This window comes from Mus caroli, unplaced genomic scaffold, assembly GCF_978045245.1.
Source record: "Mus caroli unplaced genomic scaffold, Mus_caroli_1 scaffold_9, whole genome shotgun sequence".
Classification (NCBI taxonomy): domain Eukaryota; kingdom Metazoa; phylum Chordata; class Mammalia; order Rodentia; family Muridae; genus Mus; species Mus caroli.
This window is the reverse complement of record NW_028227264.1, coordinates 69479826-69504457: the sequence shown is the minus strand read 5'-3', so window position 1 is coordinate 69504457 and position 24632 is coordinate 69479826. Positions and strand designations below refer to the sequence as shown.

Sequence of the window (24632 nt, the reverse complement as noted above, 5' to 3'; positions counted from 1 at the left end):
GCAGAAAGGAAGTAGACTCTCAGCTCAGTGTTACACTAGTAAGATTTTGCTTTCTTTTCAGAAAAAAAAAAAAGTACAGGTAGGCAGCAGAAGAGGCTGTTGTTGTTAGGTAGGTTCTCACCATGTTAACTCTGGCTGACCTCGAACTTGTATATAGAGCAGATCTCTACCCGCTTCTTACTTCCAGAGTGACTGGAGTGAAAGCATTCACCACCCAGCCTGATGGATGACATAGTTATTTTAAATGTTATTTATTTATTTTGCCTTTGAAACAAAGTCTCTAGCCCGACTGACCTGGAATTTACTTTGTAGGCAAGGATAACCCTGCACTTGTGGTCCTACTGCCTCAGCTTCCCAAGTTCTGGAACTAGAGGCTTAAGACACCATGCCTGGTCTATGTGAGGATCCCGGTTTATGGGGGGGAGAGGGGATATCTAAGCCAAGGGCTTTCTGTGCATCCTGGCAGACATCCCTACCAGTTAAGTCACATTTCCAGACCTTAAGCAACATATTTTAACAGATTGAAGCCCTTGACCATTTTTAGATCTTCCTAATCTTTTCCATGCCATTGAATAAAAACAAACAAACAAACAAACAAAAATCGAGTTTTTTGTAGAACATAAACTGTATACTACCTCAAGTCCATCCTGGTCCCACAATTTCAGTGGTTTGGCTGGCTAAGCTCATCTAGTCCATGTGATCTGCAAAGTGGAAAACAATATTCAGGGCTCTGGCATTCCCTGCTCAGATATTAATATAAGAATATTTTTGCTATTGCTTCTCAGCCTTTTGGCTAAGATCAACTGAAGAATATTCTTGCTTTGTTGCTATTACGAGGGCTAGTTGTTTGGGTTTTTGTTTGTTTTGAGGCAGGGTCTCATGTAGTTTTGAACTTGCTGTGTAGCAGGGGATGAATTTGAATGCCTGCCTCCACCTCCCAAGGGCTGGGATTACAGGCCTGCACCATTAAGCTGGGTTCAGTTTATTAATTTTTTTTTTTTTTTTTGGTGACACATTTCCTTTTGTGTACATGTTTGTGTGTGTATGTCAAAGTCAGAGGGCAACTTGTTTGAGTTGGTTCTCTCTTTCAATCATGTAGGTCTTGGGGATAGAACTCAAGCTTGCCAGGCTCTGGGCCATCCTGGGAACCCTCATTCCTTTCTATTAATTGTTAAAGAGAAGATAAATAAGGCGATCCATTTCATGACCACTCCTCCCTCTCTTCCATCTCTTCAGTAGCCTCGTAGGCTTTCCTGCGGACTCATGAAACATGCAGTTTGCTGTTGGGGCATCAGCAGTACCACGGATCTCTAACTTCAGTAGCCAGGCACTGTGACACAAGCCGCAGCACCAGCGTCACGAAGCTCAGTAGGCAGCCCAGGCCCATGGTTCAGCAACAGCCCGCAGGCAGCCCAGGAGAACACATGGCAGGGGCCTGGGGGTAAGCCACCGCACAGCAACACCCACCTTAGACCAGGCCCGCCCTGCCTAGCCGCAGGCTCCGCCCCCTCCTCGGCCCGGCCCCGCCCACTGAGCGGTGGGGGACGCACAGCACCTCCGGTCCTCCCCGCCTCCTGCCGCGGACCGGAAGTCCGGGCTTCCCACAGTGCCCCGCGCGCGGCGGGCATGCTAACAAGCCCCCGGAGTTCCCACGCTGGTAGAGTGGCCGTCTATAGGCACCGTATTGCGTGAGACGAACCGGACGGCGCCGGGCCATCATTCGTCGGCCCGAGCGATGGCGCTGTTCCGGGGACTGTGGAGCGTGCTAAAAACACTGGGGCGCACGGGGGTCGACATGTGCGCGGGCTGCGGGGGTCGCATCCCCTCGTCTATCAGGTAGGCCGCGGGCGAGGGACGCCGTTCGTTCAGGCGTCCGTCTGCCCTCGTCCCACCCTCGTCCTCCGGGCCGACTGGGGTCTCGCGCCTTTTGGTACCCGACCCCACTTCCTGTCACCTTCTACCTTTCGGCGCCTAGGGCGCTCTCCTTCTGCCTTGGAGGCGGGCCCTGGAGTTGTGGCGCGGAACGCTCGCCCCGACGCTGCCAGGAGGTCACCTAGGATAGCCCTGCAGGCCCCTCTTTGGTTTGGCGAGGTCACCCATGATGCTAGGACTTGCTTCACCCCTCTTTGGTTTGGCTAGGTCACCCAAACCTGCCCTGTTTGCAGGCATCAGCCCTGCAACCTCTTTATTTTATTTTTTTTTGCTTAGGGTAGGGTGTTGAAGTAAGTCGGTTGTGGAGCTTATACAGCTGAAGCCCCTTGCGTTTAATTGAATTCTTAGCACAGCAGAGGGAAGGGAAATGCACTCAAAGGTTATTACCATTTTATTATTTTTTTTTTTTGGTTGATTGGTTGACTTTTTTTTTTTTTTTTTTTTTTAAAGATTGGGTCTCTCTGCGTAGCTCTGGCTGTCCTAGAACTCCGTTTGTAGACTAGGCTGTCATTAAATTAACAGAAATCCACCTGCTCTGCCACTAGAATGTTGGGATTAAAGGCCCGTGCCACAACTGCTGAGCTAGTTATTAGCATTGTAGGTGAATATGTTGGATATACAGCACCTTGGCTGACTTTGTACTTAGAATCTGAGATCTGTGTATGAATGTTACACGTATCTGACATTCGGTTCTTTTTACTTGTGTGTAGCCTTGTCTGTATTCCGAAGTGTTTTTCCAGCATGGGTAGCTATCCAAAGAAACCTATGAGTTCATACCTTCGATTTTCCACAGAACAGCTACCCAAATTTAAAGCTAAACACCCAGGTAAGGAGTTTGGGACTTATGATCTTCTCTGATATGATTTTTTTTAATTGCAATCTTTGATTTGCATTACCAGAGCATCTAGCAACAGTCATTTTCTTTGGTAGTCTGTATAACTTTTTTTTTTTTAACTAATATAAGTTCTTTAAATATAAATGAGAAAAAATAGTTTTAAAATAAGATGTAGAGGGCAGGAGAGATGGCTCAGTGGATAAGAGCACTTCCAGAGGTCCTGAGTTCAGTTCCCAGCAACCACATGGTGGCTCATAACCATCTGTAATGGGATCCTATGCTCTCTTCTGGTGTGTCTGGAGACAGCTACTGTGTACTCATATACATAAAATGAATAAATCTTAAAAAAAAAAAACAAAAAAATAAAAAAATAAAAGCATGTAGAGTGAAGAGCACTGTAGAGAAAAGAGATAAAGTTGAGGCCTAGGTATCCTGGGCCGTTGCTTGTTTGTAATGTCTAAGGTGCAATAAAATAACTTATCGGGAAGTGTTCTATATAATACAATAATGGTCTGTATAAATCATTAACTTAACTGGAAATTATCTAAGCTGAAGGCGGGAAAAGATGTACAACTAGAAAAGTTTTCCAGGAAGCCTAAGAAAGGGTTGTAGGACCTTCATTTGAATATACGGTGTAAAGGTAGTAGCTGATTAATAAGTCAGTCCTTAGGATTTCCAAAGTTCTTTTACTTCCAGTACCTCGAAAGATGCTAGTGGAAATCAGACTGAAATTCTTACCTTGTAGATAGGAGATGAAGAGACATGCTTATAGGAATTCCCCTGTCTTCTTTTTTTTTTTTTTTTTTTCGAGACAGGGTTTCTCTGTGTAGCCCTGGCTGTCCTGGCACTCACTTTGTAGACCAGGCTGGCCTCGAACTCAGAAATCCGCCTGCCTCTGCCTCCCGAGTGCTGGGATTAAAGGCGTGCGCCACCACGCCCGGCTTCCCCTGTCTTCTTAAGTGGAAGACTTGGTCCTAACACATGGTTGATGAAGCAGCTGTATCCTCGGTTAAGAATGAGGGAGAAATGGAGACGAATGGATTATCTTATATCCGAATGGTACTTCTGTAGTTGGAGTGCAAGGTGCTATTATATGAGCAGCACGCGTTTTGGTTTGTGTGTGTGTTTTTTTGTTTTTTAAATTTATTTTTTTATTAGGTATTTTCCTCGTTTACATTTTCAATGCTATCCCAAAAGTCCCCCATACCCACCCACCCCCCAATCCCCTACCCACCCACTCCCCCTTTTTGGCCCTGGCGTTCCCCTGTACTGGGGCATATAAAGTTTGCAAGTCCAATGGGCCTCGCTTTGCAGTTATGGCCGACTAGGCCATCTTTTGATACATATGCAGCTAGAGTCAAGAGCTCCGGGGTACTGGTTAGTTCATATTGTTGTTCCACCTATAGGGTTGCAGTTCCCTTCAGCTCCTTGAGTACTTTCCCTAGCTCCTCGATTGGGGGCCCTGTGATCCATCCAATAGATGACTGTGAGCATCCACTTCTGTGTTTGCTAGGCCCTGACTTGTGTGTGTTTTACTAACAGTAAATCTTGAAAGACATGACAGAATATTTGAATTAAAATGCAGACATCCTGAACTTGAAGCAGGTGGTTCCCCAAGTGCTTACTTTACTCTAGCAGTGGGTTTGCAAGGACTGATTGTGGTAATCTACAACATACTCCTTAAAGCTAAATATCAGTTTTCTAGCATTTCCTGATAAAATTGTATTTGTATGGTGTAGAGATGCATGTAATTAGCCTGTCTTTAGAGCCACTAGGCTATTTTCAAAAGGTTGTAGAAGTTAACCTCTAAGAAATAAAATTGAGACATCCATTTTTATTCCATTCTATTTGTAGATGCAAAACTTTCAGAATTGGTTAGAAAAATTGCAGCCCTGTGGAGGGAGCTACCGGAAGCAGAAAAAAAGGTAAGCGTTTCTGTTGTCAGCTTCCTGACAGCTGTGTAGATAGGGTGTGTGTTTGCTCAGTGGATAGGCAAGGGTTTCTGCCTGTGCTCATAGCTTGCCAGCTGAGTAGGCTGATTGGCCAGCAAGCTCCAGGGGCCTACCCGTGTATGCCCCTCCCCACCCCCCATTATGAGGGTCATAGACCCTGGGCATGGCAAGGCCTTTACTCACTGAGCCATCTTGTCAGTATCACCTCCCCTCTTGGCAGTCCTGTCCACACAGGTAATCTCTCATTTTTGTTTCGTAAGTGATGATTTGGATGGGCAGAGTGCAGGTGAGTGATTGACAGTGGTCAGGAACGAAGGCCAGTTGCTGTCCTCACACCTTGATTATTAGCAAGCCAGTGAAAAATACATCTAAGAGCACATCTATCTTCTCCTGGCTGGTCATCTCCCTTTATCTGAGTCCAGTTGTCCTTCCCTGACATGTGATGGGTTGAGCTCGCCCGCAGCACCAGTTGATTGATTTTGATTTGAGTTTTTCATCACAGGTTTATGAAGCTGATTTTAAAGCTGAGTGGAAAGCATACAAAGAAGCTGTGAGCAAGTATAAAGAGCAGCTAAGTCCAAGTCAGCTGATGGGTATGGAGAAGGAGGCCCGGCAGAAACGGTTAAAAAAGAAAGCACTGGTGAAGAGAAGAGTGAGTATCGTGAAACACTGTTCCCGGGAGGAAGAGTCCGCATGGCCGAGAGTCTGGGCTAGTTTCCCTGTGTCAGCGAAGGCAGAGGTGACGGAGCAGAGTACTGTTGGGCACTCGCTTAGGCCAGACCTTCCAGAGGGACGTTCACGTTTGAATTGTCTGTAGGGGATCAGGATTTTAAAGGTGCTAATTCCTTCATTAGCACATCAGAGGAAAAATGTCACTTATTTATTGAAATAGGATCATATTTTCTTCCAAAGAAATAACTATTAAAACATCTACATTGTTAACTTTTTTTTATTTTTCAACTTGTGTTAATTTTACTTCAAGGCCACTGTTTGATTTCATTCAGGCTACATTTTTCTTTAGGAATTCTCTTACAGTTTCTACGTAAAACCCATGCAGATAAGACCTTAGACATTTAATACCTTTTGTCTCCTAACTACTCCTAGGTCCCCCTCCCATTTATTTTTTAAGTGTGTGTGTGTGTGTGTGTGTGTGTGTGTAATGGGGGCAGGGGTACCAGTGTGGAGGTCAGAAGATAATTTTGTGGAGTTCATCCTGTCCTTTGACCCTTGCTGGGGTTATGCAATACAGACCTTTATCTGCTGTGCCATCTCACCTAAGTACTTTGTCAATTCAGACACTGCTATGACACTCTCCAAGTACAGAAAATAGATAGGAAAGTGCAGTGCAGTGTAGTGTGTATCACAGTACATGTGGGACCTGGCATAAGAGATGCTCTTTGCCCGTCCCATAGTTCCCCTTCTTGGTAGCTGGCAAGAGTTGAACACATCTTTTGAATTTTAAATGCTTGAGCCATGAAAGGGAGGAATGAGATAAGGTTATTACAACAAATAGTCCTATATTTATCAGGTTCAGAGTGGGCATGTTGGGCCAATATGAGGATGCCCTGCAAGGATGAAATGGGGCTTTAAAAAATGCTACAGTTCAGCCGGGCGTGGTGGCGCCTGCCTTTAATCCCAGCACTCTGGAGGCAGAGGCAGGCGGATTTCTGAGTTCGAGGCCACCCTAGTCTACAGAGTGAGTTCCAGGACAGCCAGGGCTACACAGAGAAACCCTGTTTCGAAAAACCAAAAAACCCCAAAAAACCAAGGTACAGTTCAGTTCATGAACGCTGTAGAAATAGCATGTCAAGGGACCTTTCTGTATGGAACAATAACTTATTAGCTTTTTAAGACGCTATGCTTGACAAAAAACCCAAAAAAACCAAGGTACAGTTCAGTTCATGAACGCTGTAGAAATAGCATGTCAAGGGAAAACCTTTCTGTATGGAACAATAACTTATTAGCTTTTTAAGACGCTATGCTTGACAAAGTTTGATCTCCAAGGTGTAACAAACACACTTCATTTACAAATCCCACCACGCTGGGTGTGGTGGTGCGTGCTGTGCATCGCACTGGGAAGTGGAGGGAAGAGGCTGGCTACAAAGTGGCAGAAACACAACAGTATCTAGTGTTGGATTCTGTATTCAGCTTCCTGGTGACTGTATATGACACTTTAATTTTTGTTACTCAGGAATTAATTTTGCTTGGAAAACCAAAAAGACCTCGTTCAGCATATAACATTTATGTATCTGAAAGCTTCCAGGAGGCAAAGGATGTTTCGGCTCAGGTAAGCAGAGCTGCAGGTGGCCCTCAGGTTTGTGTGTATTTTAGTTTAAAGTCATGTAGGAAGTTGTAGGTCTGTCTGATGTCGCATGACGAAGGAAAATAGCAAATGGAAACGTATTGTGTCTCTTTCCTTGGAGCTAGGTATATAGTTCATGGCAGAACCAGCCTAGTGTGCATGATGCCTTGGTTTGATTCCCAGCTCTGGAAAAGACAGAAGTTCTGTTGCTATCACATGCAGTTAGGTGTGTGTTGCCATACTTTGCCATATACACTTTGTGGGTACACAGTGGGACAACTTCAAAGTATGTCTAATTCAGTTATCCTTTTGTTTTCATGGTGCACACAGACACAACTCTATGTAATATAAACGCTTTACTCTTATGAGAGAGAACATTTTCTACATTGTGAGATGTTAGAAGCTTTATTGTAGCAGCTTTTAAGTGTCCCTGGAAAGAATGAGCTTCAGGTTGTTTTGTTTTGTTCTGGGGTTGGGTATGACTTACGCCTTCTTCTTCATGCCTTGTTACACCTGTGCCACAGGACTGTGCTGTGCATGGAGATGTGGTCACAAGAATGTGGGGACTCAAAGTGTGTCCGTCTCCTCTCACAAGCCACAATAGCAGCTTGTGTTTCCCTTGTATAAAGTGCTGTCTTAAGGAAGTACAGGTGTCCAGACGACTCAGCAGGCACTGATTGAGCTTGTCGGGCATACACTGGAGTTTCCTGTGGCCATGTACTTAAGTGTAGCGTGTATTTAACGGGTGTGTGTGAAACACGGCTCTGCTCAGGCTTGCACTGGATAGTTAATTGCTTCTCTTTGGAATTTTAACATCTTACTCATTTTACAAAAAAAAAAAATATATATATATATATATTTTTTTTTTTTTTTTTGGTTTTTCGAGACAGGGTTTCTCTGTATAGTCCTGGCTGTCCTGGAACTCACTCTGTAGACCAGGCTGGCCTCGAACTCAGAAATCCGCCTGCCTCTGCCTCCCAAGTGCTGAGATTAAAGGCGTGCGCCACCACGCCCAGCTTCCAAAAATATATTTTTAGTGTTCAATAAAATCAAACTTTTTCCAGAATAGCCAAGATTAGCTTAGAAAAAATGAGTATTTATCTCTAATGTATTTCATTTAACAGAAACAGCTTTATAGACCTAACCATTAAAAGTTTTTTAAAAAGTTAAAATCTAGTATAACTCAAGAAAATTGATTCCTCAGGTCGTTTTCCAGGACCCAGTATTGTTTATTTCCTCTTCGAAAAATGGATTGAATTTAGTGACTCTTTCTTACTTCTTGTACAATTTCAAATTCTAGCATCATCTAGAATCATACTGTTAGTTCTCAAATCCTAGAAAATAAGTGTGTGTCACTCTCCAGTGTGAATTCCTTTTTTTTCTTCTTCTTTTTTTTTTTTTTTTTTAACTTTATTTATTTATTTAGTACGCAGCATTTGGCCTGCATGTCAGAAGAGGGTACCAGATCTCATTATAGGTGGTTATAAGCCACCATGTGGTTGTGGTTGCTGGGAATTGAACTCAGGATCTCTGGAAGAGCAGCCAGTGCTCTTAACCTCTGAGCCCTCCTTCTCCAGCCCCCAGTGTGAGTTCGTGATCCTGTACACTTGTTCACAAGCATTAGTGACAAGTGCAAAGGATTGTGGTGGCGGTAGCAGCTATAGCCATGGCAGAAGTCCTCCTTTGGCTTTTACTTTTTGTGACTCAGTGTTACTGAAGTGGAGGCTTGCTTTTTGATCATTAGAATTTCCTCAGCCACTGGTTTACTTTGGGTTTAGGTAGGTTTATGTTTTTGCTTTAAAAAGCTGCTATAGGAAAGCTCTATGCAGGTGAAAATTTTAAATACAGTGCTTCTAGCATGTAGGCAGTCCCCTAGAATTACCTAGCAGCCTGAATGGGGCCTGTCCTTAGTAATGGAAATATAACTTGATTATAGTTTTGTTCATTTAAAAATACTGGCTGAGCTGAGTGAGGGGCTCATGTTTCCGGTCTCAGTCCTTGAGAGACCGAGGCAGGAGAAATCACATTTTCAAGGCTAGCTTAGATCACAGGGAGAATTCCAGGCCAGCAAGTTCCACATGAGAACTGCAAACACCCCACCCAGCCTTCTAATGCCCGTACACATAGATTCACATACACATACACATGTGAGCTTATATAAATGTACACATGCACAGATAGGCTCGTCTATACAGATGGACACATAGACACAGACGTGTATGTATCCACAGACAGGGTGCTTGTCAGCAGTTGTATACCCCCACATAGTTACAAAAGAAGCATTATTCAAATTACCCAGTTTCATTTATGATCCTTTTTGAATCTCAGTCACTAACTCAGTATATCTGTATATTTTGTGTGATGATAATTCAGTTTGAAGCATTGCATTTATTCCAGATTGGCAGCTGCCACCTGACAGTGTATGCCAGCATGCCAGTTCCTCCTGCATCAGTCTCTTTCTTCTGTTTTTTTTCTTGACTTATTCTCATTTTAGCAGTTATATTTCAGGTTTTTTGTTTTGTTTTGTTTTAAAGATTTATTTATCGTTATATGTAAGTACACTGTAGCTGTCTTCAGACACCCCAGAATCTGTCATTATGGATTATTGTGAACCACCATGTGGTTGCTGAGATTTGAACTCAGGACCTTCAGAAGAGCAGTCAGTGCTCTTAACTGCTGAGCCATCTCGCCAGCACACCCCACACCCCCCCCCCCCGTGTGTGTGTTTAGCTTGGACGTGGAGCTGTGGTTTGGAAGTAATGCTGCTTCAGCATTTCAGAACCATAGCTGCTCTTTTAGCCTCTGGGAACCTTCAGCCAGCACTTGGATAGTTAAGGCTAGATCATAAACATAAAGTAGTCCAAGGCTGTCCCCAAAACCACAGACTCAGAAAATAAAATCTGGACCGGCCAAAGGCATATGCAGCCAAGCATGTCCTGAGTTTGATGCCCTGACTCTGCAAGCTGCCCTGACCTTCACATGTGTGCCTGTGTGTTCACACACAAACCGGTTTGCGTTCCTTTGCATGTGGATTTCTGTTGAGACTTTGAATACAGAGCTTCTAAGTTTGTCCTCTCACATCCTAGTTTGTTCTGAACTGCCTTCCTCTAGCCCGGGTCCTGTCTCCAAGATACTGTATGTTTCCCTTGCCTTTCTGCAAGGTGCCCTTAAGTGTGTTCACTCTTCCGCGGGACTGTCTGACTCTGAGAATGTGACTGTCCTGGGATCTGCCAGAGTGGACGTTTAAGCTGCTTCACCTTCTCTGTGACCCCTGTCTGGTGCTGCCCTTAGGAACTTGGGTTTTACCGTGTAGCTCCTCCCCACTGCCAGTGGGTGCTCCTCCAATGTCAGTCTATGCAGTTACCTCTCAGGCCTGCCACTGTCCACACTTTGGGTTGGTCCTGCCCTCTTCTTTTGGGTTTCTCCACGTGCATTTATACCTCAAACTGGAGTTTGGGGGAGTGTGCAAAACTACACAAGTTATCCGCTGTTACTTTATGTAAACAAGGCCCAAGGGATGGGAAGTGGCCTCTTTCCCAGGTCACCACTCAGGTCAGCTGGTGGGCTGAGGAGAATTATGGGCTGCTTGCTCTGTTCCTGTGATGGCGCCTAAACACCTAGGCACAGAGTTCAGAATAGCACACAGCTAAAGGGAAGGAAAACAACCTTGAAGCAGTCATGACAGACTGGGGAGGATACCTGAATATAAGCATTTTTAATCAAGAGATAGTCTCTCTCATTTTGTAAATATCACAGTTGAGTAGAAATGTGTCAGTTGCTGTTGCTTGTGAATGGCAGCTGAGTTCTTGGTGGAATAAATGAGGAGTGGTCTCCTTTGCTGTCTTAGTTGTACATCTTAACTATCTTGTCTTACAGGAAAAATTGAAGCTTGTAAATGAGGCTTGGAAAAATCTGTCTCTTGAGGAAAAGCAGGTAGGTATTAAAAGTTTCTGATATGAGCCGGGCGTGGTGGTGCACGCCTTTAATCCCAGCACTCAGGAGGCAGAGGCAGGCGGATTTCTGAGTTCGAGGCCAGCCTGGTCTACAGAGTGAGTTCCAGGACAGCCAGGGCTATACAGAGAAACCCTGTCTCGAAAAACCAAAAAAAAAAAAAAAAAAAGTTTCTGATTGTACATGTCCTTTAGAGTGCCCAGGATGTGTCTCACAGTGTCAACCCAGCAGCAGTGATAGTGGCATTCAGGACTGCCTTCATGGTTAGCACCAGCATGGCCTTACACTCGGTAGTGTTTGTCAGTAAATAAACATGGCTGTCCCACCTGTCCCTCACTCCTCTCCCCCAAGTCCTGAAACTAACAACCCACCAGTCCTTGGAGAAAACTTTCTCTTAACCTTTTCTCACCTAACATTTTATATAAAAATGATTTCTGTATACCCCTTGGTGCATGGAGAATGTGTCCGTGTAGATGGGAGCATTCCAGAGATGAATTGCTATTTTCTAAGTAAAGCATTGTCATGTTCCTTCTCAGGCATATATTCAGCTTGCTAAAGATGATAGAATTCGTTATGACAATGAAATGAAGTCTTGGGAAGAGCAGATGGCTGAAGTTGGACGAAGTGATCTCATCCGTCGCAATGTGAAACGGTCCGGAGACATCTTTGAGCATTAAGATGGAAGACGGAGTTGTCATTGGGATTAGGCTCAAGAAACCAGTTAGGTCCCAAAGCCTTAAATTGTCAAACTAGAACGGATAAAGGTGGTTAACCTTTGACATTCAGATCATTTTTCTGTAGCCATGGACTTTCTATTAATGTTTTGAGCCTTGACAGAAGATGATGCTGAGTTCTGCCTTTTGCTTAAGAACTGGAATGGAGACTGTCCATGCATCTGCATGCAGTGGTGAATCATTCTGCATTTGATGGGCTAGATAGACTGTGAAGAGACTTTCACACTGGTGACAGTTGTGTGGTGGTTTTGTGATGCTTTTACACTGATGACCGTTACATGTGGGTGTGGCCCTTGGGTCCCAGGCCAGACTTGCTCTCTCAGCTGTGGCAGAGCTGTGGATAACTGCATTTTCAAAGAAGCTGCCAGGCTTTACTAGATGAAATGATTCCTAGGCATAAATCATGTGTAGAGTTGATGTTTGTATATAATAAGTGATTGTTGATGTCCTAGTAGCATTTTATAGTAGTAACAGATAGATTTACACATCATTCTCAAATTAAGAAATTATGTACCAAGTCTATGCATAGGTTTTTCTTGCATAGAATAAAAACTAATTTTTCAAACATGTTTCTGAAATTATGTATTTTAAGATGAACCATTTGGTTAACAGATTTTTTTTTTCAATTTTAGGTAGGGACTTTATAAATTACTTTTCATTTGAGAGTATTCATAGAGCTTGCGTGGTATAAATTTTTAAATGAGAAAATATGAAAAATGAGTCTCCAAAGTCAGAAATCTGAAAGCTTATCCATGACAGCTAAAGGCTTGGGCAGGAGAAAGCCAACTGTGGTGAGCCAGCCAGGTCCAGTCCACTGACTAACTGCTCTTCAGGGCCTACTCACCAAGAAATGGATTTATGTTCTAAATAGGTTTTTAAAAAGGAAAGTATCAATGTGAAAATTAATATGATCTTTAGTGTTTGTGAATAGAATTTCTTGGAACACAGCCACGTGCTTTCTTGGGTTGGTTGTGTGTGGGTGCTCTGTGCTCCAGAGACTACACTGGGAAGCCACAGCATACAGGGATGGCCCTTTGCAGACAGTTTGCCACCATGGTGTCTCATGGCTGCTGGCCATGCAAGGCTTTTCCTCAGATGTCCTTGATTTCTGTGATACTGTCACCCTATCTTGGGGTCATCACTGGGTCCCTATAAGTCTAACTGTCCTCTGTTAGCAAGGAAAATATTCTTTAACCTGGAATCCTGGTGTAGTACAGTACAGAAGATCACTGTGTGGAGTGAGGCCCTCCTAATCTTTACTGTTGCACAGGAGAAAGTGTCTTCCCCACTTTGAGCTGGCACATCCCACAAGCCCTTGCCAAGCCAGAGTTGTCACTCTTCAGGATCTGTCTTTAGAGAACTCATGGCTTCAACCACCACACCACTGAACAGATCTCCGAGACACAGGACAACACAGAGTTCATACTCATGTATGTTATGTATCGAGGAGGCTTAGAGATTGTACACTTTGGGAAAATAAGTTTGCAGTCACTGAACTTGACAAGGTAGGAACAGAAGAACACATGGAGGAGAGATATAAGAGTTATATATGTAAAACTGGGTATTTGAGCTGGGTAGAAAACTTGCCTAGAATGTACAAGGCCTTGGATCCAAATCCCAGAACTGCAACTCTTCCCCAGAAGAGATAATCAGAATTTTGGAGATGAATTTAAGAAAAATAATTTTTCCTGTGGATTGGAATTCAGGGTTGTATATGGCATGGTTTTAGCCATAGTTTGAAGGTGGTGGAAGGAAGCCAGCGTGAACCAGAGCCGTCTCAGTCTTTCCAAAGTGCAATTCCAGGAGAGACGTGAGCTCTACATGCCCATGGTCTCTGCAAAGGAACTAACTCCATGCTGTCCTTAGAATGGAGAAAATGGTGACTCAGAGAATTGACCATGTGCTTCAGAGCAACTCGGGAGCAGCAGGCACTACAGCCATACAGGGATGTCAGAAATGCCCAGAGCTCTAAGATGTAACTACCTAGCTCAGCTCTTAGCTTTCCAGGCACCCTGCAGAGTGCTCAAGGACTTCGGTGCTCAGTCTGGGAAGGGAATGGGAAAGGTAAGAGAGGCTTGGGCGGAAGCCTTTACATGGTACTTGGTTCAGTTTGGTTTTCCTTGTTTGTAAAACAAGCTTACTGTTAACACTGTAATCTGCTTTCCGTGTCCTGTTTTCTAAAGACAGTCTCTCTTTTAGCAAAAGCAGTTGCCAGAGGAGCCGGGAAGGTGTTGGGAGGAGCTGAAGGCATGCGGTGAAGCTGCACAAGCTGACAAGGGCTCAGTGCTGTTTCTACTTATTGTCATGTAACTGCAATTGGGCTGCTCTGTTTTCCAGTGTCCTTAAAAACAACAAACCCAGGGCTGGTGAGATGGCTCAGTGGGTAAGAGCACCCGACTGCTCTTCCAAAGGTCCAGAGTTCAAATCCCAGCAACCACATGGTGGCTCACAACCATCCGTAACAAGATCTGACTCCCTCTTCTGGAGTGTCTGAAGACAGCTACAGTGTACTTACATATAATAAATAAATCTTTAAAAAAAAAAAAAAACAAAACAACAAACCCTAGTTGGTCCAAGTGTGAACTTGTGAATTTAAAGCTGGCGTTAGCATACTTTAAATGGATGTACAGTAGCTAGAAAGCCTTCCTAGGTTCACCCGCAAGCACTGGACCACCAGGGGGCGCTGAAACCACAGCTTTAATGCAGACGGAGCCATAGTGCCCATCTGTTCTGTTTGGCCATATTATAAGAATTTTCTTCCTCTGATAGCAACCCTTCTTTCTCCCAGGTTTTGTTTATTTGTTTTTGTTTATTTGTTTGTTGTTTTTTCGAAATAGGGTTTCTCTGCGTTGCCCTGCCTGTCATGTAACTAACTCACTTTGTAGACCAGCTGGCTGTAGACTCGGAGACCTACCTCAGATTAAGTGCTGGCATTAAGAGCGTGCCTCACCACCACCGTCAGGCTTCCTGAGGACCTCCTCTTCCAAATTTGCCACCAGCCTGTCACTGACAAGTTTGGAAATGCTAAAACAGTGCCTGTATGTTTTGAAGTGTAAAGAACATATTTCTTTTTTTGTAATTGAGCTTAAGAGATACAATTTGTCAAACTTCCTAAGCAAAAAGTAGAATTATGCACAACTGGTAACCATCAATTGTTTATCATTCACAAATCAAATAAAACCATTCTTTTGCACAGTTAGGAATGCTGACCAAGAAACTGCAGTATTTAAATTAAATGCTAAACAAGAATTTGAAACCTGTTTTTTTTTTTTAAAAAAAAAAAACATTTAAATAATTTAAATCAGACTCATTAGAAACTATAATGGTTTGTGATATAAACATGAAGTCCAAGAGGATCAAATGGTAAAAGATGTATTTGCACATTCCTTCTGGGTAGAAAATGGTAAAAGTTGGCGAATCCCCAGCATCTTTTGATCCAGAATGTCCCTAATCTTAACCCTTAAGCATTGGCACTGCAAGGAAAAGCCTTTGTGACAGGTCATAGGAAGTGGAAACAGCTGGAAATATGTGAGGTGACCTTCAGGGTGTGTGTGTGTGTGTGTGTGTGTGTGTACACAAACGAATTTAATTTTTAGATTTGGGTTTTACCCCAAAATCTCTTAACATAATTTTTTAAAATTTATTTTTATTTCTTGGGCATTGGTGTTTTTTGCCTGCATGTATTCCTGTGTGAGGGTAACAGATTTCTTGGATCTGCAGTTACACGAGGGACCTAGGAACTGAACCCGGGTTCTCTACAAGAACAGCCAGCCCTCTTAAATGATGAGCCATCTCTGCAGCCTGTAAAATTTTAAGTTTCTAACATCTGAAATTTGTATAACGTGCACTAGGATAAGGAGCATGTGTAACATCCTTGAAGCCCTTGGCTCAGCCCCCAGTTCTGCGAAAGGTTGGCCGGGCTGAAAATCTTTGAATGGTTAAGAATTGGACTGGGCGTGTTCAAATCCTGACTACCTCCTAGAACTCAGTGTCTTTATGATACAGAGTGGAGGATATTTCACTTCTCTGTGTTTCATTGTAGGACAGACTGCCTCACAACTTGGAGGGAAGGCTTGCTTTTGCCTGGTGGCTGTAGAGATTTCAGGCCACGACTCAATCTTTTGGTAGGTCCATGGTGGAAGCATTTAGAGAAAGAGGCTATTCATGGTGGACAGTGGACTGGAAGCAGAGAAAAGGGATAAAAGGAAGCATTGGGACAAGATCCAGTTCCCCGAGGAAAACCCCTGTGGTCTTTCCTGAAGCTAGCTGGCCCCACCTGCACCACAAAGTAGGAGCCATACCTCCAGCACGTGAGCTCTGATGGACATTTCAGATGCAAACTACTAACACCTACAAGTAGCTAATACTCCTCTAGAAATACTGAAGAAGACCTTCCTTTCCAGCTACATAGAGTTTACCCTGAGTAGCTCTCAACTGCCCTGTTGAGATCTGTGTGGATGCATATGTTGTCTTAACAAAACATTGATGTTTTCATTACAGTAGCACTGTGGAATTTTCAGTTTTTCTTAGCTTTAAGGTTTGTGGGGTTTTGTTTGTTTTGTTTTTTGTTTTTCGAGACAGGGCTTCTTTGTATAGCCCTGGCTGTCCTGGAACTCACTTTGTAGACCAGGCTGGCTTCGAACTCAGAAATCCACCTGCCTGCCTCTGCCTCCAGAGTGCTGGGATTAAAGGCGTGTGCCACCACGCCCGGCATCTTTTGCTTTTTTAAGGCAGGTTTTCTCTGTAGCCCTGGCTGTCCTGGAACTTACTATAGACCAGGCTGGCCTTGAACTCAAGAGTTCTGCCCTCCTCTGCCTCCCGAGGGGTTAAAGGTGTTCATTTTGCCCAGCACCTTTAAGATTTATAGGCTATATAGCTTTACAAGAACATAGGTTTCTTATTTTTAATATTTTTTCGTGTGTATGTATGCAGGTTTTTAACTATACTGTGTTGCGGCCTGCCCGCAGTCCACAACACGAACGGTTCAACTGAGAATGGCAGTTCGCTGAAAAGAGAGGAATCTAGACGGGGCGAAAGAAAGAATGGAGCCAAGACAACAAACGTTCTGATCAAGGCTCAATTTTACTATTTTCAGACACTCAGTTATAAAGGAAGGGGGAGGGAACCCAGCTTCCCGCCAAGTAACTCAGGGTCCAGTAGCAGGACGAACACGTGTGTGCCTCCAGGCAGCAAAGGCAGGTTCCAGCAGTAGGCGTGGCAGGACGAATGAGCAGGTAGCTCCACCCTTGAGCAAGCAGGTTCCAGGCTGGGGGAAGGGAGGCCACAATACTGGCCCAAATGAAGCCAGAAGAGAATTGGCCCATCTGGACCTGTAGTTTGAAGCAGTTGGGCACCACTTGATGTGGGTCCTGGGACCCACCACTCTGTAAGAGCATTATGCGTTCTTAGTACTCTTAACAGCTGAGCCAACTCTCTACCCCGGCTCTAAATTCTGTTTCTCTAGTGGTTTGTCTTCTTTGGCGTGTCAGGCATGAAGGAAGGCAACAGGCAATTTCATCTGTTTACAGGTCCACACATTTCCTTGTGCCTGATTTCTGATGTTTTGTTTTTACATTTTCTGGGCTCGTTTTTTACCCTAACACATCTCTGTTCTGTACTGTGATCTGGGTGTTGGTCACATGATAGCTGTATGATTCCCACATCATTACTTGGAGGTCTTTTTAAAAAGACCCTCCCTCCTTGTTCCTGCCCAGGCACCCAGGATTGGCAGCTCATGACTAAGAAGCCTGCTCTGCACATCACAGTTTCCACTCAGCTTAAACTGAATGCTAGCTGGGCTAACAGGGCAAACTTTTCATTTGCATCTACCCCCCTCCCCGCCAGGTTCTCTAGGACTACCTTAGTTGATCTTGATTGGTGGCCTTGTTGCTCAGACTGGAGAACCTTGGTGTCTGCATCACACTTGGTATGCTAGCCCTCCCTACCCAGCTGCCTTGGAAAACTCCTAGGAGCTGACATCCTACTGGTGCCCGCTGAGACGTCTCTTGGGAAGAAGGAACCTAGTGAGACATTGCCTCTATCAGAATAGCCTGTTGGCAAATCTATGGGGTGTTTCCTTGATTGCTGATGATGGAGGGCCCAGCCCACTGTGAGCATGTTACTCCTATGCATCTATGGGCTTGGGCCGTATAAAAAACCAGCTGAACTTGAACCTGGAAGCAAGCCAGGAAGGCAGTGGCCCTCTGTGGGCTGTGCTTTCATTCCTGCATCTGGGTTCCTGCTTTGAGTGCCCTCCTTTGCTTTCCTGGATGATGGGCTGTAACCTGTAATTTAAACCCTTTTCTCCCCAAGTTGTTGTTGGTCCTGGTGAGTATCCTAGCAACAGAAAACCAGCCAGGTCATCCACTATGGTGGTTCGGATGAGAATGGCCTCATAGGCTCATGCATTTGAATGTTAGGTTCCTAGTTGGTGGATCTGTTTAGGAAGGATTAGGAGGTGTGGCCTTGTTGGAGGAGGTACGTCACTGTGGGGTGGGGCTTTGAGGCGTCAAAAGCCCATGCCAGGCCTAGTCTCACTCTTGCTTCCTTGTGGGTCGGGATCTAAGTGCTTAACCACTGTTCCAACGCTACGACTGCCTGTCTGCTTGTCTGCTGAATGCTCCCTGCCATGATGACATTCGACTCAGCCTCTGAAACTGTAAGCACACCCTCAGTTAAAAGCTTCTGTAAGTTCTGTGGTCACAGTGTCTTGTCCCAGTGACAGAACAGTAGCTAAGATGTCCACACTACTTCCTTCTGTATTTTACTCACTTTCCTGCAATTTGGGAAGAAGGAGAAGCTGTCCAGTTTGATTGCTTTGGAACCCTTTCCTTGCTAGACTTTTAAAGAGGGTTAGGGGCTGGCGCTGGCAATTTTACTGGTGTGTGGGTTTTGTGTGTGTCTCTGTGTCTGTGTGTACCATGTGCATGTGTATGTAAACACATGTGAGCATAAGTGTCCTATAGTGGCCAGAAGAGGGCATCAGATTCCCCCAAACTAGAGTTTGAGATGGTCTTGAGCTGCCTGACGTAGGTGCTAGGATCCAAACTCAGGTCCTCTGGTAGAGCAACAAGAGCCCCTAACTACTGAGCCGCCTCTCAGTCCTAATAATCTTAGGTTCCTCAGAGCTTCTGGGGAGTCCTGAGTGGTTGCATCTTTGACCCTGTCCTTACCCAAGTTCTCTCTCCTGTTCTTTAACATGGATGGGATATAAGGATATACCCACAGGCTCCAGGGTTTGTGTTTGAGCACTTTTGGCTAGTGGATGCCATTTAGACTGTTATTCAAAGCAATGGGGACCCTCCTTTTCTATAGGTTATTTTATCAGGTCACATGGCTAATGAATGTGGGATTTGGCGTTGAGTTCTGTGATGGCTGTGATGTTAACTATTACCATGACTGGATTTCGAATGCTCTGGGTATGTTTATCTGAGAAAGCTTTTCCAGAGAGCAAAGACTCTGGCTGCCCTTCAACAAATGTGGGCAGCACGTTTGGAATATACAGAGACATCCCTAGCTCCCACCAATGAAAGGGCTAGGAATGCTGGGCCTGGGCCTGTAGCAGAGATTGTTCCACTTTGCTTTAGCTGGCCACCTAGTGTTCCAACCAATGTATCTGTGAACATTTTGGCGTATAACTTTGTTTTGTTATAAAGCACCTACTTGCCACATTGGGACATACAATTTGGGGTAACCTAGCTGGCATGACATCATGCAGAGAGAACTTTGTAAAGAGTTTTGTTAGCCTCCTTCTCTCTCCCAAGCGAGAATATTTAAATTTAGATTAAATAGCTATGAAACAGCCTGTTAGCAAACACAATTCTAGACCCGAGGAGGCCAGGCTTACCACAGTCTCTAAAGGTGCCTCTCGTTATAACCTGGAGTGTTACACTCCCTCTTCTACCTTGTTTGAGACAAGCCCCTCTTAGTTTTGCCTCTGAGCCTGACAGGGTAGCTGACCTGCCTGAGCTCTCTGGAGATTCTCCTGTTACAAAACTCTCTTCCTGTATGTCTAGGTTCCACATGGGGTTCTAGGATGTGAACTCCGGTCCTTATATCCGTGTCACAAGTGTTTTAGCCACTGAGCCATCCCTCAATCCCTGCATAAGTCTTATGTTCATTAACATGGACGTTGTGATACACAGGAAAAAGAAAGGTGTGTGTGTGTGTTATGTATGTATGTATGTATGTATGTATGTATGTATGTATGTATTTTTCTCAACCCAGCCTACCCTGTGAAGGGACCTCTGGAAACGTAGCTAACGGGGGTGGGGGGGTGGGGGGGGGAGGCTGCTTATCAGAAGAACTTGGTCCCTCTTTATCCCCTGACTCACTCTGCTTGGTTAGCCTTGAGTGATAGCATAATAGACAGTCTGATCTGAAACTTCATCTTTTTGTCTGTTTATTTGTTAGGTTGGTTTTTCGAGGCAGGGTTTCTCTGCATAGTCCTGACTGTCCTGGAACTCACTCTATACTAGGCTGGTCTCAATCTCAGAGATCCTTCTGTCTCTGCTTCCTGAGTGCTGGGATTAAAGGCTCGTGCCACCACTGACTGGCTCCGTCATCTTTTAGACTGCATCGTGTTCCACTGTGGCTATACCATAAGTAGGTCATTGGAGGGTGGTTTCTAAAGTTTGGCGTTACAGAAACCCACTTCAATGAATAGACTCAAACATCTCATTTTCTGCTCCTATATGATCCAGATGTTAAAGCAGAGTATTAGCATTGGCATCTGTGACGTGTGATCTGTGGCACTGTAGTCGCAGGCACAGGTAGTTCCATCTACACACCAGCTAGCAACGTGTGTCCAAATAATCTTTAACTGCATGCATGTTGTGGTATTGTGGCAGCTACCTCGATTTGTTTCCAGGAAATTTCCTCTGTGAATGATGTGATTTGTCCCTCAGAGGCACAGAACTCCTGTCCTCTGATTGCCCCGCTCATCACAGGGGTCTGGCAGTTGTTCTCATCATAACAACAGCGTGAGACCGCCTCTTTTTCTAAGTGTTTGTCCCTCTATGGTCTCACTTCTGTGGCTCGGCCACCACCTCAAGCCCTTGAGAATTTCCCCTGAGAACCCAGCAGGATGAAATCCCGGGGTTCAGATTCCAAAGCCTTGAAGTAGATCAGCAGATCAACCTCCAAGAGACCTGAGTACACAGGCCCTGACCCCACATGCAGCTTCAAGCTTGCTGTCACCCTGTCCCGTCCCCCCATGCCTCTACCCCTACCCCCCTGCAGCCTTTCATCATTTCTTCCCCAGGAGGAAAGCAAACAGCAGATGTGTGTGATGACAGTGTGGTGTGTGTCCCCAAGCCATGCAGGGGACCTCTGATCTCTGCCTGGCCTTGTATGCATATAAATGCCTATCTCCTAACAGCCTAGTGCTTCCGAGAGGTAGGAAGGGGACAGCCCAGACACCTGGAAGCTAAAAGGCTTTGTTGGCTAAGCAGAATATTTAAGAAGCAGTTTCTGTTGACATCTCCAGCTTGCAGTGGTTTGAAACTGTGTCAAAGTGTTTGCAAATATTTAGAGGTTCTCAGCGTGGTGTTGGGGTAGAGAGAGTTCTCACAAAAGGCACTGAAACCACACTCAGGGCAGTTTTGAAGACCCATTTGGAAGCCGACTGGGTAGAGACGTAAAGAGAATTGTGCGCTTCAGGGGCCGTAGGCAAAGGGAGAGTTGATAAATGTGCTTCTGATCTCTGCCCTACGGTGGACAATTCAGAACCAAATTGTCCAAAGTGAGACCTGCTCTCAGCCATCTTCCTTATAGGAAGATCTAAAAGCATGCTCTAGTTTAACACAAATGATGATGAGGGAAAGAGAGAGACGGTGATGGAAGGCTAATCCAGGAGTAGCAGCTCCCAGTCTTACCCACTGGGCCAGACAGACAGACCCTCCGTCCTGTGCAATCCCAGCTGCAACACTGGGGACCTAACCAGGGAGGCAGGCAGGATACTTCGGCAGATCAGACTCCACAATTCTGATTGGTACTTTGAGTCTCTAGATTGAAAACTGTCAACATGATGACTTCAGTTTGTTGGTTGCACACTGGGTAACAAGTCCGTCATTTCAAGACTCTGCTTGTTGACGGTCACTTGTTTCTTCCTGGCTGAGTCCTGAAAAAAATCACATATCTTACCCTCCAATCTCCAACCATGGAGATGACAGGTGGGCTGGGGGCAGGGCTCAGGGCTTTGTCAAGACAAGCAAATGAGCAACAAATCAGATGCTTTTTATAGTACGGCTTCCTGGGAAGCCATAGCTCACCCAAACCATGACATCATGAACCCCTCTAATTACAGAGGATAAATATCTTACAGCAGGAGAGCTAAGACAGTAACATTTGGGGCAAGTGTGACCCGAATGTCAACTGATCAAATGAGTTGTAATTTTGTTGACTAGTCTTGGGAGGCTTTTCCTGGCATCCGGGGAATTCTTAGTATCAGGTGGAGAAGCAGTTTGTTCCGCAAACACTAGAGGGCAGCAGAAGGCAGCATTTGACAAATCCAGGGGCTCAGGCTGATGACCAGCTCAAGTCCCTGGGGCTATACAGATCTCTCTTCTTGCTCAGTCGCCTCTGTTTTTAAGCCAGGAGATACCTTTTCCTGTTCAGGTAACAGCCTACTTCCCCCCCCCCCCCCCCGCCCGCTTCCTCCAAAGATACAGGGAGCTGGCTGAGGTTCCTGGTGCCTTAGCTCTTCCTTGCTTTCCCTAGCTACTTAGTTGTTGGCTTCAAGGGTGACGAGACACGAGACACGGAGTGTGGGCAAGGCAAGGGTTTTTCGTAGCAGCAGTGTGGCTTCGAAGGCGACAGCTTTGAAGGCAGCCTCGCTCCCTGACCGCTGTCAGTCCCAGGAACAGTTTTCTGACTCCACCATCTTGGTTATGGCAGGGCTGGCTGTCTGCACCGCAGAGGCCAGTTCCTCGCGCTGCTCTCTGCTTCCTGAGCGCGCACGCACACACACGCGCGGGCGCGCGCACACACACACACACACACACACACACACACACACACACACACACATGCTTGCTTGCTTTTCTGGCCTTCCTATTTTGTCTGGAGCCAGTCTCCTGCATTCCTTCAGTCTCTTCCTGTTTAATTAAAGTGGGTTTTATCTCTGACACTGACCCCGAGTGATACAGCGGCTGAAGGTGAGCAACAGCTATAACCTGAATCCAGCACTGTCATCTGGGTCTCTGAGTCCCATAGGTGACTCAGAGGGCGTCCCACCGTGAAACCACACTTCTTTCATGACCACTGTGACTTGTCCCTGCTTCCACAGGGAGTGACTGCCCCCCCCCCCAACTTCTCCTAATGGCACAGGGATATGGTGGGTGACAGGGCCAATGCTGAAGGTCAAGCTTGTAGCCCCAACTCTTCTAACAAGCACCGACTTAGACATCGAGACAGCCTAGAGTGGGTTATCAGGAGCTGAGCCTGCTCACAGTCTAGCATGGCTTGCCTGGGGTCCACAGCGACCCTGACAGACTTGAGGGGAGCTGCTGATACCCTCACCTACCTCCCAGGGCTTCCTGTGTGTGAAGCCCAGCTGGCCTGGGTTCCCTGCTGTGGTTCTCAGACCAGCATTAGAAATATGGAACCTGGAGCTGCATAGATAGCTCAGTGGGTAAGAGAATTTACGCTCGCAGAAGGACTCAGCACACACATGAAGAGACTGAGAGTAGCTGTGTGTGCTTATAAGCCCAGCACTGGGGGACAGAGACAGGAGGAAAGCTGGGGGTTTGCTGGATGCCAGAATAGTGGGAAAAACAAAGAGGTACGGGCTGTGTGTGTGTGTGTGTAGGTCAGAGGACAACTTGCAGCATTCTCTCTCTGTTTAGCATGTGGGGATCCAGGCTCAAACTCAGGTTAGATGCTTGGCATTAATTGCCCTTATAGCTGGCCCATCTCACTGGCCCCCAAACTGGAGCTTAGATCTGAGACCTTTTGTGTCAGTTGAATCGTGGTCGAAGCAGACCCTCAGATACATCTAAGTAGGAAATCGTGGGTGTTCCTAAAGAGCATGTGTTGGAAGATGAAGGAAAAAGAAAGGATGGTTGATCTTGTTACCTTGATGGCGATTAGAGTCTCCATGGTAACAAACCTCTGGGCATGTCTGTGAGGGAGTTTCTAGATGGAGGTGGACAGGGTTAATCACACCTGTCAAGGCAGTAACTCCTGCTTTTGCCTGCTGGTCCTGGGTGAACCCTAGTTGATCCACAAGCCCCAGGGGTGATCCCATCTCTGCCTCCACAGTTTTGGGGTTATAGATGTGGGCTACAGTGCCCAGCATTTTTATCCATACTCACTTCTGTCTTCATACCGGTTGAACAAACCAAGTGATTTGTGATGCTGCCTTTAAGACCTGCAGTGATAGTCTGCTCCTGCAGACTGTCAGCCAGAATAAAGCCTTCCTCCCTTGAGGGAGGTTTTGTCGGGTGACTGGAAAGTAACTGGAGCTCACTCTGTAGACCAGGCTGGCCTCGAATTCAGAAATCCGCCTGCCTCTGCCTCCCAAGCTCTGGGGTTAAAGGCCTGCGCCACTGCACACTCATGCCTGCTATTTCACCTGGGGCCAAAGGGGCGTGGCTTAAGGAGCTGAGTGGAATCCAGGAAAATGCCCAGGTCACTCACGTTTGTGCAATGTAGTACTCATCACTCACTGGGGTTTCTTTAGAAAGATGTGGCTTTAGTTTGAAAGCCATGATGGATCTGAAAGCCACCCCCAACAGTCTCTGGTCAGCCTAAACTCCCTGCTCCCTCAAGAGCACCTATTGAGGAGTCAAAACCTCTGGAATCAGAATGCTGCAGTGATCACAGAGGGCAAGGACAGAGAGGAAGACCCCCTGGTGGTCTCTCCTGGCTCAGTCTCTGCCCCTCCTCCTCCAAGCGGGTCAACCACACACTGAAGGCAGTGATTC

General features: G+C 45.6%; 1 protein-coding gene across 3 annotated transcripts; it reads left to right on the top strand.

Moving 5' to 3' along the window:
• Window positions 1-1421: 1421 nt before the first annotated feature.
• Tfam (transcription factor A, mitochondrial) lies at window positions 1422-12273 on the top strand. Of its 3 annotated transcripts, none has more exons than XM_021174086.3 (7): window positions 1422-1441; window positions 2643-2758; window positions 4622-4692; window positions 5222-5371; window positions 6911-7006; window positions 10898-10954; window positions 11509-12273. In XM_021174086.3, the coding sequence occupies exons 1-7, from the start codon at window positions 1425-1427 to the stop codon at window positions 11647-11649; spliced, it is 648 nt and encodes a 215-aa protein (XP_021029745.2). In that variant the 5' UTR covers window positions 1422-1424; the 3' UTR covers window positions 11650-12273. The 3 variants fall into 3 exon arrangements, with proteins under 3 accessions (XP_021029745.2, XP_021029746.1, XP_021029744.1); XM_021174085.3 differs by lacking the exon at window positions 1422-1441 and adding an exon at window positions 1493-1836; XM_021174087.3 differs by lacking the exons at window positions 1422-1441; window positions 6911-7006 and adding an exon at window positions 1475-1836.
• The last annotated feature ends 12359 nt before the right edge of the window (window positions 12274-24632 follow it).

What these genes read in the sequence shown, in the direction of transcription:
- Tfam (XM_021174085.3), top strand. Translation starts at nt 1,736, where the DNA reads ATGGCGCTGTTCCGGGGACTGTGGAGCGTGCTAAAAACACTGGGGCGC. An exon ending in CGCATCCCCTCGTCTATCAG is followed by an intron (nt 1,837 to 2,642) that starts GTAGGCCGCGGG and finishes ACTTGTGTGTAG; the next exon opens with CCTTGTCTGTATTCCGAAGT. An exon ending in TACCGGAAGCAGAAAAAAAG is followed by an intron (nt 4,693 to 5,221) that starts GTAAGCGTTTCT and finishes TTTTCATCACAG; the next exon opens with GTTTATGAAGCTGATTTTAA.